Source organism: Lutra lutra, chromosome 11 (assembly GCF_902655055.1).
Source record: "Lutra lutra chromosome 11, mLutLut1.2, whole genome shotgun sequence".
Taxonomy (NCBI): domain Eukaryota; kingdom Metazoa; phylum Chordata; class Mammalia; order Carnivora; family Mustelidae; genus Lutra; species Lutra lutra.
Genome location: NC_062288.1, coordinates 107,253,541 through 107,266,467, shown reverse-complemented (window position 1 = coordinate 107,266,467; position 12,927 = coordinate 107,253,541). Strand labels below are relative to the sequence as shown.

The following is a 12,927-nucleotide window of genomic DNA, read 5'->3' as shown; positions in this document are numbered from 1 at the left end:
GTCTCAATGTGATCAGCTGAACATGTGGCTTTTCCGTCATGTAGAAATGCTGAGAGAGCAAGCGCCAGGCCGACCACCACTCATGATTCCCCAGAGGGGGTCGGAGTCCGCGTTCTCGGGGTAATACTGCGAGTTAGAGGAACTGGTGAGAGCGGTGTCCCTTCCACAGAGGCCATGACGCGTCCCATACAGACGACCCAGGTCGAAGGTGAACCAAGTTCTATAAAGCCCTCCGTTACTACTCCTGAACACTGCTGTATTTGTACAGACAACAGGATTCTCCAGGATGTTTGAAACACTACAAAATTATTTCTTAAAGTACCCATTCTATTTGGTAGTCAGAAACAAAACAAAAACCCCCAAAGGTGGGAAAGGGCGCTATGAGAACACAGGTGCATGCTTTCACCAAACAGGGAAAACTAATGGTGGCGTGCGAGTGTTATGTTATGTGGCTGTTGTTTTAATTCTCACTTAAAAAAAAAAAAATTCTTTCTGGAACTGAAACATGAAATCAGCCACTGAGAAAGCGAACACCGCTCACAACACAGACTTCTCTCCCTCCGTACAGATGTGCGCGGATGAGAAAGGCGTGAGGCACCTCGTTCCTGCTGCCCGACACACCTTCCTCCTCGCAGGTGACCCGCTGGCACAGAGCTGCACACAAAGGCATGGCAAACAGGACTTCCTACCTCCTCATGGGGCTAAAGGAACCGCAGCTATAAACTGCACGTCAAGAGGAGTTTATAAATTTGATAAATGCGTAAACTGGTTTAGCAGTGTCACTGCAGGGCTCAGCAGCTGACCTCAATTCTCATCGTGACAAAGAAAGATGACTCTATGCACTTAAAATTCTATGTTCTGTGACCAGTGAACAGAGCCTCTCACAGAAATTAGTCTGAAAGGACCATCGTAAGACTGAGAAACGAAAATGTTGGTGGTCGAAGGAGTCAGGCCCCATCATCTGCAATTCTGTCAAAACCAGCAGAAGGCTGGAAACCGTTGGCAAAATGCTGTTACCTTCTCTGGTTGATTCTAACTTGAATTTTTCAACTCAAATTTGGCACGAAAACACACAAAACAATCTAACATTCTATTCTAGTACTTTTCGGAACGGGGTGCAGAGCAGCAGAGTTCAAGGAAAGGCCCTAACCGCCCCAGCCATGGAGTGACTGTGTTCACTGACTCAGTCTACGTAACGCTCTTACGATAGTGTCTGGGACACAGGAGCCACGGAGGGGATTCTTTTTATCTCCCATTAAAGATAACTTTTTCTTAAAAGAAAAACCAGTAGCAGCTGAGCCCTTCTCTGCAACGCAAAGAGTATGGCTTGATTTTTCATTATTTTTTTTGGCTCAGCTTACCAGCATGTAGTATAACTTTGTTTTTTACCCCTCAAAGAATAGAAATTCTGTTCAAAAAATTGTCTTCAAACAATTCTGTCCTGAAGTCAGAAGGTCTTTGTAACAACTCAATTTCAAACCTAAAACAATCCCTTACCAAAAAAGTAGAACTTCTCCTTAATTCCTAAAACCTTTAATCCTTAATCAAGTGGTAATGAGTCATTTTGAGGCATAAGAAAAAATTCACTATAAAATTTTCGTTTAGGGGCGCCTGGGTGGCTCAGTGGGTTAAGCCGCTGCCTTCGGCTCAGGTCATGATCCCAGGTCCTGGGTTCGAGCCCCACATCGGGCTTTCTGCTCAGCAGGGAGCCTGCTTCCTCCTCTCTCTCTGCCTGCCTCTCTGCCTACTTGTGATTTCTCTCTGTCAAATAAATAAATAAAATCTTTAAAAAAATAAAATTAAATTAAAAAAAAAATAAAAAAAAATTTTCGTTTAATGTTGAAGCAAAATAAAGCAGGGTCCAGGAAAAGTATCTTCTATAGTATTATTTTTATTTTATTTTATTTATTTATTTGATAGAGACAGAGATCACAAGCAGGCAGAGAGGCAGGCAGAGAGAGAGGAGGAAGCAGGCTCCTGGCTGAGCAGAGAGCCCGACATGGGGCTCGATCCCAGGACCCTGAGATCATGACCTGAGCCAAAGGCAGAGGCCTACCCCACGGAGCCCCCCAGGCACCCCCCTTCTGTAGCGTTATTCAATCCTGAGGTTTCTCAGTTCTAAAGAGAAGCCTGTCATATGAAAATTATGAAATTCTCAATAGGTGCTATAAAATAATGAGATTATCTGACACTGTGCACAAAACATGATATCCTACATAATGGAAAGCCTTATTAACAAAGATCCCAGAGACTTGAAGAAAAACACATATGCTACCATAATACACATATCCAGCCAAGTGTACCTAAGAATTCTAAGTCTGAAATAGGTTAGGTAGCATATTTTTAAGTTAGAAAAGTCGCCAAGTTGTCAACCTTTAAGAATGGATAAATTAAGGGTTTAACACGTGCCCTTTAAAGTTTTCTTGGGAACACAGGGATAGGTAATTAAAATAAATTGTGCATACATATATTACACCAATCCGCACAAATTATAAATTCAACGATGCATTAGGACTGTGTTCAGTGCAATGAAAACATTATCAGTTACTCTCACCGCTACTAATGCTCTCGCTCATAAGTGAACTGTGTTGTGAAATCAGGCAGAATGGGCTGGACAGAGACTACCGCGCACTCGTCGGATGAATAAGCAGTCCTTAATTAGCCCATCAGGTTAAGTGCAAGCATTAATGGGCCTTTCCTAAAGTCTAGCTTGACATCTTTCTCCAAACATGGCCAAGAAGAAAGTTCCATTAGCAGTATTAATACAAGCTTAGTTGATCATTTTCATTCAATTAACTTCTCTCAATTAAATAGATAGCTTGGTAAAAGCAGTGATGAAGGACCTGAAGGGGCAGCTGATGACTCGAGCTGCACATTAGTGTGCTAGGGTCGCGGGTACTAAACGGACTGTAAATCCAGCATTCAATCTGGAAAATGCACTTCTTCTGCTCTCTCTCCTTTAGTGAGCGATTTTAGCTGACTAGATGTGTTTGCTGCAGAAATTTCATGGCAAGTCAAGCACCCTTTTTCTTTTCTTTTTTTCTACCCCACCGTTACATTCTCAGCGGTGGTGACTTCCCACCAGCGTTCCAGCCACAGTGACTCATAACTCCTCTTTCTGCACAGTTAAAAATGAAGATATTTTAAAATAATTTATATGTAACTTGCATTACATTAATGACCTTATTCCCCACCTTTGTTAATCAATTTCTGAAAAGATTAAAGAAATACAACCTGTAAGAGATCGTTTAGTGAAAAATGAAAATATTTAAAAATTTTATTTATGGGGCGCCTGGGTGGCTCAGTCGTTAAGCGTCTGCCTTCGGCTCAGGTCACGATCCCAGGGTCCTGGGATCAAGCTCCGCGTTGGGCTCCCTACTCGGCGGGAGGCCTGCTTCTCCCTCTCCCACTCCCCCTGCTTGTGTTCCCTCTCTCGCTGTGTCTCTCTCTGTCAAATAAATTTAAAAAATAAAATCTTTAAAAAAATTTTATTTATAATTCATCGTTACTCGCACTTAAAGCAACTTTAAAAAGACGCACGTAATAACATAAAAACAAGGGTTTCAAAGAAGGCAAAAGTAAAATGAAAATGACTTTCCATTTTAAAAAGTTTTGCAAATTAAAAATTATGCCAAAAACAAACCTGTACTTCTTATGAAATGAGTCAAGTCAGGAGACATTTGTACATTACACTTGACCTCAGTAAGCACACGCACAAACACAAACCCCACGTACGGCTTACCTTAAACAACTGAACCCATCGCTTCTGCTCCATCTGTATGCACTGCTGCATTTCAGAACTGGTTATAACTCCGACACTCTGGAACGCAGTAATATATTCTTCTCGAACTTCCGGCTTTGTTTCTGGGTAAGCCAATTTGATGATCCCTAGGCAGGCATCCCGAAGGCAGCGAGACAGCGCTACCAGCTCTTCCAGAGTAAAAGGCATCATTGATGATTGTCTCTGACCTACAACCGGAAAACATAATCTAATGTTCTATCATACTTGGCTTTTTTTTTTTTTCTCATTTCTTAATACAATGAAAGACTTAAGAGACTTAAAACTTTTCTATCACCTACGAAAACGGACAGGCCATGAAGCCAGCAAAAAACGGATTCTTCTAAACTCTCACCTTCTATGGGATCTCCAAAGAATTCATTGTCATGTATGGAAATTAGTGAGTGACTGAACAGAGAGCTAAACAGGTAGAAGAGAGGGATGATCCGACTGGAGTCTTCCAAAGACATGGGGGAGCCCCTGGAGATCACCTGCAGCAGCGGCACCATAGACCTTGAGACGGCAGCAAGAACAAAACGAAGATTTTAAGGTTAGTTCCAATTTGGGAATGAATTAAGACATGACACCAGACAAAAATCAGCAGGGAAAATAACATTCCTATTAGCAACTGAACTACTTCAAGGGAAGGTAAAGTCCTTCTAACAATGCTGGTTCATAAACCGCTACTAGAGAGTAGGACCCCAAGCCACCACTCTAGACTCCTGCCCCCGCTACTGTGATCACCGCACAAAAGCAATTACTGAGGTGCCAGTGGTCCCCAGACAGAGGGTTACAGTAAGTAACGCCACTACTTTCTGGGTTCAAACTACCCCTCCTCCTCCCTACTTCACGTATTCAACAAAGTATCGTGCTGCTCTCACGAAACACCTACCCAGCGGCTAACGTTTAGGACCGTTAAAAACTGCTGAGTGTTGACCCCTGATAAATGCTTCAGGAACAGAGACCCCCCTCCGGCGAACTGGGCTTTGTTCCTGTTGGCCGCGCTCATCTACCAGCTCGCTGCCGCCCCTGCTTTGCCCAGGAGTCCTGGCACATCCTAGGCAGCTCGAAAGTAAGGCGATCTTCAGAGAGCCCTGTCGTCTCTTCATGCGTCAAGAGCTCTGAGCTATTAAATTTACTTCTCCACCTAGAACCTGTGCCCCCTCCCCCTTGGGGAAATGTGGTTCCTTGTCTTGTTGAACACTCAGTGACAGAGGTTCACCGGCAAGCTCTTTCCAATCTATAAAGCCCCACGGTCCCCTACAGCATGTCCTATCAGTCCTGAGCTAGCAAATGTGGGCAAGATTGCTGTTTGATCTTCACACCGTGAATATCTATTTCTACAAAACCACGGATCTGTATTACATGCGATGCGACCAGGAGTAAGGATCCACAAATTACCAAGTGGTTGCCCACCACTGCCAAGAGTTACGTGAGAGAGCAAGGCAGACGTGAAGGCCAGGCAAATGTCCTTTCACTCTCTGCGGGGCTTCAGTGCACTGGCCTGAGCCACCCGGAGCTTTAGGGCTCCACGGGGCCCACCCACTTCAGGGGAGAGCAATGCCACCAACAGGTCCGTGAGGACAGGGGCCCCGATGTGCAGTCTGAACTCTGCTGTCACAGAGAAGAACCGTCGTCTGACCGACTTCCTGTGCGTCCTGACCCTGAACGTGCAGCCCGGCCCTGGGCACTGGCTGACGGAAGCAATCTGTCCAAAATAAAAACGCAGGGAAGACACATAAAAAGGGACAAGGTACAACCGTCCTACCTCATGGCCAAAGCCAGGCTGACAGAAAAAGGGTCTTTAACTGTTAGGATAAAAGAGGTGTGGGGGCTCCCTTTGAAACGACCAGACTGGAGTGGGCAGGAGCCCTCCTGCACCTCCTGAGTTACTCCCCACCAGGTCTAGAACTGCGTCCCCACACGAAACACTGCCGATGGACAGAGGAAAACCACTTTAATGTCATGTTTCCCTGATACTAGTAGAAATGGTTGGCACCTCTCGGTTCCCTCACAGAACCACACAGACAACAGAGGACTGTGACAAGCGAATGCTATTCGGGGGGACACGGTGCAGGTCAAGTTACAGAAGAGTGACAGGTCAGCCCCCAGCAGTCACCCCGGCACTCGAGCACGCCCAGCAGCTGGACCCATACAGGTCGGCGTGTGCAGTGCTCTCGCACTGGAGTCCCTACGATGAGGGCAATTATTCAACTCGAGCTTATCCCATGAGGTAAACAAAAGAAAGGAATCGTTTTCAACTTAAGTGACGGAACACGTGATTGGCAAGGAGGGCTGGATGCGCGCCTATGGTCTCCTCCAGCAGGGACACGAGGGAAGCATGTTTCTTGATTCCCTGTGGGCCACACTTTCTGCCATAAACACTGACTCAAATACTCCTCTGAACACAGGTCAAACGCAAAAACTTATGAGCAAATAAAAAGTCCATAATTTACAGTAGTGGAAAAGCCACGGATTGAGAGCCGGGGGAGTTGGCCGGCCTGGGAGCAGCCCTGAGACCGCAGGTAACCCCCCGCCTCCAGACACAGCGCCCCTGCCGGAAGGCTCCCGCGCCACATCTGTGGCCACCGCGGCCCTTCCCACGCGGTCTCTTCTACACAGGTCGTTGCCGCATGCTCTTGCCGAGCATGAAGTCTAAGTCTACTGAGACCACCGTAACCACTACTCACTGCTCGTGTCGGTGGGGCAAGAAATGGGTAGTTCACAGTCAGAACAGTCTGCACAGAACCCAAGACAAGCAGGCCCGAGCCGGCTCGGGCGGGTCTTTGGTGGCGGGAGGTCCAACAGCAAAGACGAGCCAGGAGTCCACGTGTTCCTGCCCCTCAGCTGTCCTCCTGGGAGGTCAGGAACCCCGGCTTCCAGCCCAGGCCACCAGCATGTCGCAGGGTTAGCAAGAAAACCCCCATTTTCCCCCGCTCCTGTGATGACCGCTGTGCTCGCTGGAACTTACACATCCCAGTGGAACTCTTGTTAGGAAACGATTTCCAAATTAATTCAATGCCAATTTCAGAAAAATCAGGGATTTCAATTTTTAAATCATATTCCAAGAGTAAACTCAAGAAACTCACACGGTAGTAATACAATCCTAATATATATCCCATTGTAAGTTTCTTGAGGGACTTTAATTAAACAAATAAGCTGAAACCCAAATTCTCAAATTGCTTTTTAAGACATGAGTTTTAAAAATTTTGCGTAACTTTACAAACTTATAAAGTAATTCTGATAGTTTACTGTAACTAATAATACCTCATTTTTCTTTCACACACCGTGACTCCAATTCCCTGCCAAGAGACAAACGCCATCAACAATCAGGCAGTCATCAGGCAGAGCTGCGGCGGGGCTCCGCTGCTAAGTGGAAACACTCAGAGGCCAACGATAACTTCCTGTCCCAATGATCCCTGATCTTTTCCACTAAACAAACCTGTCATAGGCCAAGGCTGGCATGGTCATAAGTGGCTGAAAACCACCAGAAAAACTAATAAAACATACACAAAGCCTTTACATTTTGAGAATGAAAGGGTGTAAAAGAATGTTTCTGGACATGAAGGCGTTGCAGGTCTCTTTCTAATCCCTGCTGCCTTTCCCTCTTCGTTTCCCCTTCACAAGCGCCCACAGCTGCTATGGTGTCATTACTCACTTTGGAGGCAAGGACATTAAATGAAGAAAACCAGGTACGTCTCTCAAAGCGATGCTATTCATAAACCGACATTCCCTTTTATTACGAGTTTGTGTAGGTCAGTGACCTGAATCCCGGCTCCCGCTGCACAGGAGTGAACCTGAGACAAAGCATCCAGTGCAGGCGTCCTTTCTGACGTCCCCATCTGACACCACATGCCGCAGACCCAGTCAGCGTGTGCTCACAGTTGGGACACCCCACCCTCATACCCCAGAAATTCCTTCCACTGCCTGGCAGGAAAGACAGGGAGGAAGGGACAGAGTGGGGAGAGGAAGAGGGGAGGGGGAGACAGAGAGAAAGACTGAAGGACACTCCCTTCCCAACTCTTGCCCTAAAACTGACAGGTGTCTTCCTTCATTGGACAGCAGCAGGCCACTGCAGTTACTGGTACAGCCGGCTACACTTTCCAAGTTCAGTCTCTGGTGACCTGAGCGTCACGCTCCTCTTTTCCTATTACAGCAGAGAGGAGTTCCCTTGGACTCCTGAGAGAGGACAGAGTCAGTGAGGCACTAGGCTAGCTCAGTTCACCACAAAGGATATCTGAATATTAAATTCTCTGTTTAGTACACATTCAATTAAAATATGTATATTAAAGATTCCAGACTTCAAGTTACATAATGATTCATATAAGAAAAGTCAAATTACAGGGGCACCTGGGGGGCTCAGTGGGTTAAGCCTCTGCCTTCGGCTCAGGTCATGATCTCAGGGTCCTGGGATCGAGCCCCACATCAGGCTCTCTGCTCAGCAGGCAGCCTGCTTCCCTCTCTCTCTGCCTGCCTCTCTGCCTACTTATGATCTCTGTCAAATAAATAAAATCTTTAAAAAAAAAATCAAATTACATAAATAAAAAGTTTTAAAAACCAACTTCTACAACATTTAATATGTTTTAATGTCTATAATGGGTTAAATTTGCTTCAACTCTGTGTTTTCACTATCAAAATATTTGAAAGTCACATGGATTTTAAAAAGAGTACAGCAGGGCACCTGGGGGGCTCAGTGGGTTAAGCCTCCGCCTTCGGCTCAGGTCATGATCTCAGGGTCTTGGGATCGACCCCCGCATCAGGCTCTCTGCTCAGCGGGGAGCCTGCTTCCCCCTCTCTCTGCCTGACTCTCTGCCTACTTGTAATCTCTGTCTATCAAATAAATTAAATAAATAAAAATTTAAAAAAAAAAGAGTACAACATTAAAAACAAATTTACTGTCAGATAAGGCCATACTTTTAATGTATACGGATAAACATGTATAAAAATGGGCTTTAATTTCTTCTTTTTATGAAATTGAGACCATCTGGAATTTTTCTTACATACAGTAAGTAGTACTTTAAAACACCATCTTAGAATATTTTCACTTAGGTTGCCACTTTCCATGTACATAAGCTCAGTTTGTAAGTCCACGTGACACGTACCCTGTGATCATCCGTGTTGTCATGGAAGAGATGAGAAACCACAGGTGTCTCAGAAACCTGGCATTAAAGGCTAAACTGTAGAGAAGCCTAGAAAGGGAATGGGGAAAAAATAAGTGAGAATAAGCAGATATTCATTTAACATATTTCTTCCAAATTCAAGCAAGCTATAAACCAAAGAGCGTGTATGATTCAGAAAATGTCTGTATTAAGTCCACAAAGAACATACTTCCGGCACCAGGCTGCCCACTGGCGTACGTGGGAACTGTTCCGGCCCCGCGAGCACGAGCGGGCAGCAGGCCAGGTGCTGTTTGGAGCTCGGCAGCCCTGAGCCGTGGCCGTGAGCTCCACCCCACGAGGAAGAGATGGGCTGCGGGAAAGCGCAGGCTGAGTGTGCTGACCCTCTGGGTATACTAATGTGCTGCAATATTTTATGGTACTAATAGTATTATTTCTCTACATTTAAAAATTTTTAAATAGGAATTTTAAGTAACCATTCTTGAAACAAACACATAAGAACGTGTGTGTGCGTGTTTTTTAAAGATTTATTTATTTGACAGAGACACAGTGAGAGAGGGAACACAAGCAGGGGGAGTGGGAGAGGGGGATGCAGGCTCCCCGCTGAGCAGAGAGCCCGATGCGGGGCTCGATCCCAGGACCCTGGGATCATGACCTGAGCGGAAGGCAGAGGCTTAACCCACTAAACCACCCATGTGTCCCAAAGACGTGTTTTTTAAGGCTTAACTAGCATCTCAAACAGAATTCAGATCTAAAAGTATATTCTAAAGGTTTTTAAAAACCCTCCTGTATAGTATCAACTCGATTAAAAAGATTAAAAATCTCTGTGGATAAAGGATAGATGTTTAGGGGTGCCTGGGTGGCACAGTCGGCTGAGCTCTCAACTTTCGGCGTGGGTTGCGATATAAATTTCCTTTATTATTAAAAAATTTTAAGACATAGTTCAGTTTGCGGCAACTTGCCAAAGAATGTCTCTTCACAGACCAACTGAGAACCCAGAGAAGCTCCAGAAACAGCTCTGTTCAGTCAGAGTTCTGGTATCAAAGCCACAACCAGGTTCCAGAGACAGTGCCCTTTGTCTTGACAACTTTGATTTAAAAATGAACAGAGTTAGGACGCCAGAGTGGCTCAGTTGGTTAAGCGACTGCCTTCAGCTCTGGTCATGATCCCAGGGTCCTGGGACTGAGTCTGGCATTGGGCTCTTTGCTCAGCGGGGAGCCTGCTTCTCCCTCTGACCTCTCCCCTCTCATGCTCTCTATCTCCCTCTCTCAAATAAATAAAATCTTTAAAAAAAATAAAAATGAACAGACTTGAAAACTGAACTTTCCCTCATACTACAGTGTCACCAGAATGGGGAAAGCAGCGTTCGTTATGTGGATGCTTTCCTCGCTAGTCCTGGACACTACTGTTAGAAAGTACACATGAGAAGATCAGTACAGGCTACACGTGTGCTCTTGCCAAGTTTACCTGTGCCTCCTGTGAATTGGCTGTCACCCATAAATGTTTAGAAAATTCTCAGAAGTTTCAAAACTCTCTTATTGCTAAGTCTGACCAAATCAAGGCCACTTACTAATTTGATGTGTCTAACAATAATGATTATCAATTAGTTTAGAATCTATATATGACTTCAAAATAGATTTAATAATAAAATCATGATGTATCGAAATGTTTAAAAGCTCACAGATCTTATTTAGTCCCTATTATAGAAAATTCTATCATGAATCAAAAGCAAATTAAATGTATTGATTGGACTGAAAATATCACTGATGAAAAGAGCAAGCATGAAATCATAGGCAAAAAGTAAATTTCTCTCTGTAGGTATCCAGCTTCATACTTTCAAAACAAACTATAAAAAGTTGTTTACAAAAACAGGAGTGGTATAATCTGCAATAGAAAACAAGACACAGGTCTGCGTATTCCCCCACTAAAGTCACGGGCATACGCATGCTACCTCAGGCTCTCACGGACAGGAACTGTGAGCCAGGGCTGAAGAAAGCACTCGGCCGCGCTCAGAGCACAGGACAACAGCCATGCGCTTCCAGACAAACAATTGTCTAAACCATGATTCATCACGCAAAACAATTAAGCTGGCTCATTCTATGGGTTTTTGGTAGAGAAATGCAGCACATGTTGCAATAAAGCTGATCTGTGAGGCACTGTGAGTGGATGTATTTTCAAGAAAACGACAGGAAGGTAACAGCAACCTTTGTGATGCCCAAAACATTACTTTCAAAAATTCCATTTCAAAGGTTCTAGAAGTGCATGCAACAGAGGAGCTGAGGACCAGGAACAAGTCCGTGCGGCTGCTGGGCTGTGAGCCCCACTCCTGACACAGCACTCACAGGAAGCGCCTGCCATAAAATGAAAATGTCACAGAAAGTTGGAATTACAGGCGACATCTCAGTGTGTGACTCAGGAAGGCCTCTGACAGGATAACCTCAGTGTGAGTCTCACAGACAACTGAGCCAAGAAAGAGAATTCAAGGAGGAAAGAAGCATTTTGGACAGAGTCTAGCAGAGGCAAAGGGACCTGGCCTGGAACACAGGGGAGGCAGAGAGCCAGCGCGAGCGTGGCTGGGGCAGAGGTGACCGAACACTTGATGGGTGAGGGGGACAGAGCCTGGCAGTGACTGCGGAACCCGAGTCTTCTACTGGAAGCTAAGGGGACGCACTTGCAGGTACGTGAGGAGGACAGCAGCCGGGTCATGTTTCTGACCGTTCAGCCCGGCAAAGCAGAGCGCGAGACCGTACACACACGCGTCACGGCAACTGACTGCGTCTGCACCATCACCACGGAAGGAGCGACTCCAAGCGCGCACTCCGCAGCCAGTCCGTCCAGCAGACTTTCTGTGGCGCTGGGAGTGGTCTGTGCTGTGTTAGCTAACAGGGTGGCACTGGCCAGCCACACAAGGCCACCACGCACTTGAAAGGTGCCGAGCTACATGGCCAAGGAACTGGGTTTACACTTTCACTGTAATTAATTTCAAGTGAAGTAGCCACGTTTTGCTAGTGGCTCCCCCAGTGTAACCCCGGGTTTTGGGGGAGTGTGCTGAACTCAATCTCATGGAGCGGGGAGGGGTCTCGGTACAGCCCGTTAAACTGCTAACAGGAGTCTGGAGCTCCAGAAAGTGGCCGGAGCCTATCATCTAGAAAACCGACCGAGTAGGAAAAAAACGAAGAAACTAAAGGGAAAAGAAGTAAAAGAAATTGAGGAAACACTGAAACACAGACAGAGAAGAGCCTTGGAGAAACAGAAGAGAAGCCCAACAGCAAAGGGAAAGTCGTGGGAACAGCGTCTGCAAAGGCAGCAGGGGAAGGAGGTTTGAGAAGAGGAAGGACAGCTGTGTGGAGGGCCATGGAGGGCCGGGCTTGCGGGGTGCCCTGTGGGGTGCCGCACCCCCCATCTCCCAGGCAGGGCAGGGTGAGGCGTGGCCAAAGGGAGGGCACACAGAAGGGCATGGTCCTCAGCTCTGCGGGAACCCTTCCCAGCAGCACAAGCCGTCCGATGACACACTAACCCTCGCCTGCCAGCTCAGAGTCCAAGTCAGCCGGGTCAACGCTCAGCACCGCACGCGGGCCGCCCTCACGTGTCCACATAAGTGCCCATCTCTCTGGGTTTAGTTCTCTGGACACTGGGGCACTGCCTTCTTGTTTTCCCTCTCACAATACAACCACAGTATTCACAATAAAGATAGTGAATATATTTTCTTAAGGAAAAAATAAATTTTATATCCGAATATTTATTCAGAGTCCCAAGTCCAATGGCAAGATTTATGAATTTTCTCCCATAAAAGGAGCTGGAAATTCATTTATTACTTTTTTGAAATTTAAGTAATTCCCATAATCTGAAAGTCAAAACCTATCAAAGACCACACACTAAAGGGCGCCTGGGTGGCTCAGTCAGTTGAGCGTCTGCCTTCAGCTCAGGTCATGATCCTGGGGTCCTAGGATTGAGCCCCACATGAGACTCCCTGCTCCGCGGGGAGTCAACTTCTCCCTCTGCCCCTACACTCACTCATGTGCGCACGTGCGC

At 46.1% G+C, this 12,927-nt stretch overlaps 1 protein-coding gene across 5 annotated transcripts in view; it reads right to left on the bottom strand.

The window, feature by feature from the left end:
- UBE3C (ubiquitin protein ligase E3C) overlaps positions 1-12,927 on the bottom strand; it is a 112,340-nt gene that overhangs the window by 60,398 nt on the left and 39,015 nt on the right. For 4 of the 5 annotated variants that reach the window (XM_047696109.1, XM_047696106.1, XM_047696110.1 and 1 more), the window contains 3 exons: positions 8,881-8,967; positions 4,134-4,291; positions 3,743-3,975 (listed from right to left, as the gene is read on the bottom strand). In XM_047696109.1, coding sequence (XP_047552065.1) covers positions 3,743-3,975; positions 4,134-4,291; positions 8,881-8,967 — 478 coding nt within the window. The remainder of the gene's footprint in view (positions 1-3,742; positions 3,976-4,133; positions 4,292-8,880; positions 8,968-12,927) is intronic. The other variant, XM_047696107.1, reaches the window with a different exon arrangement.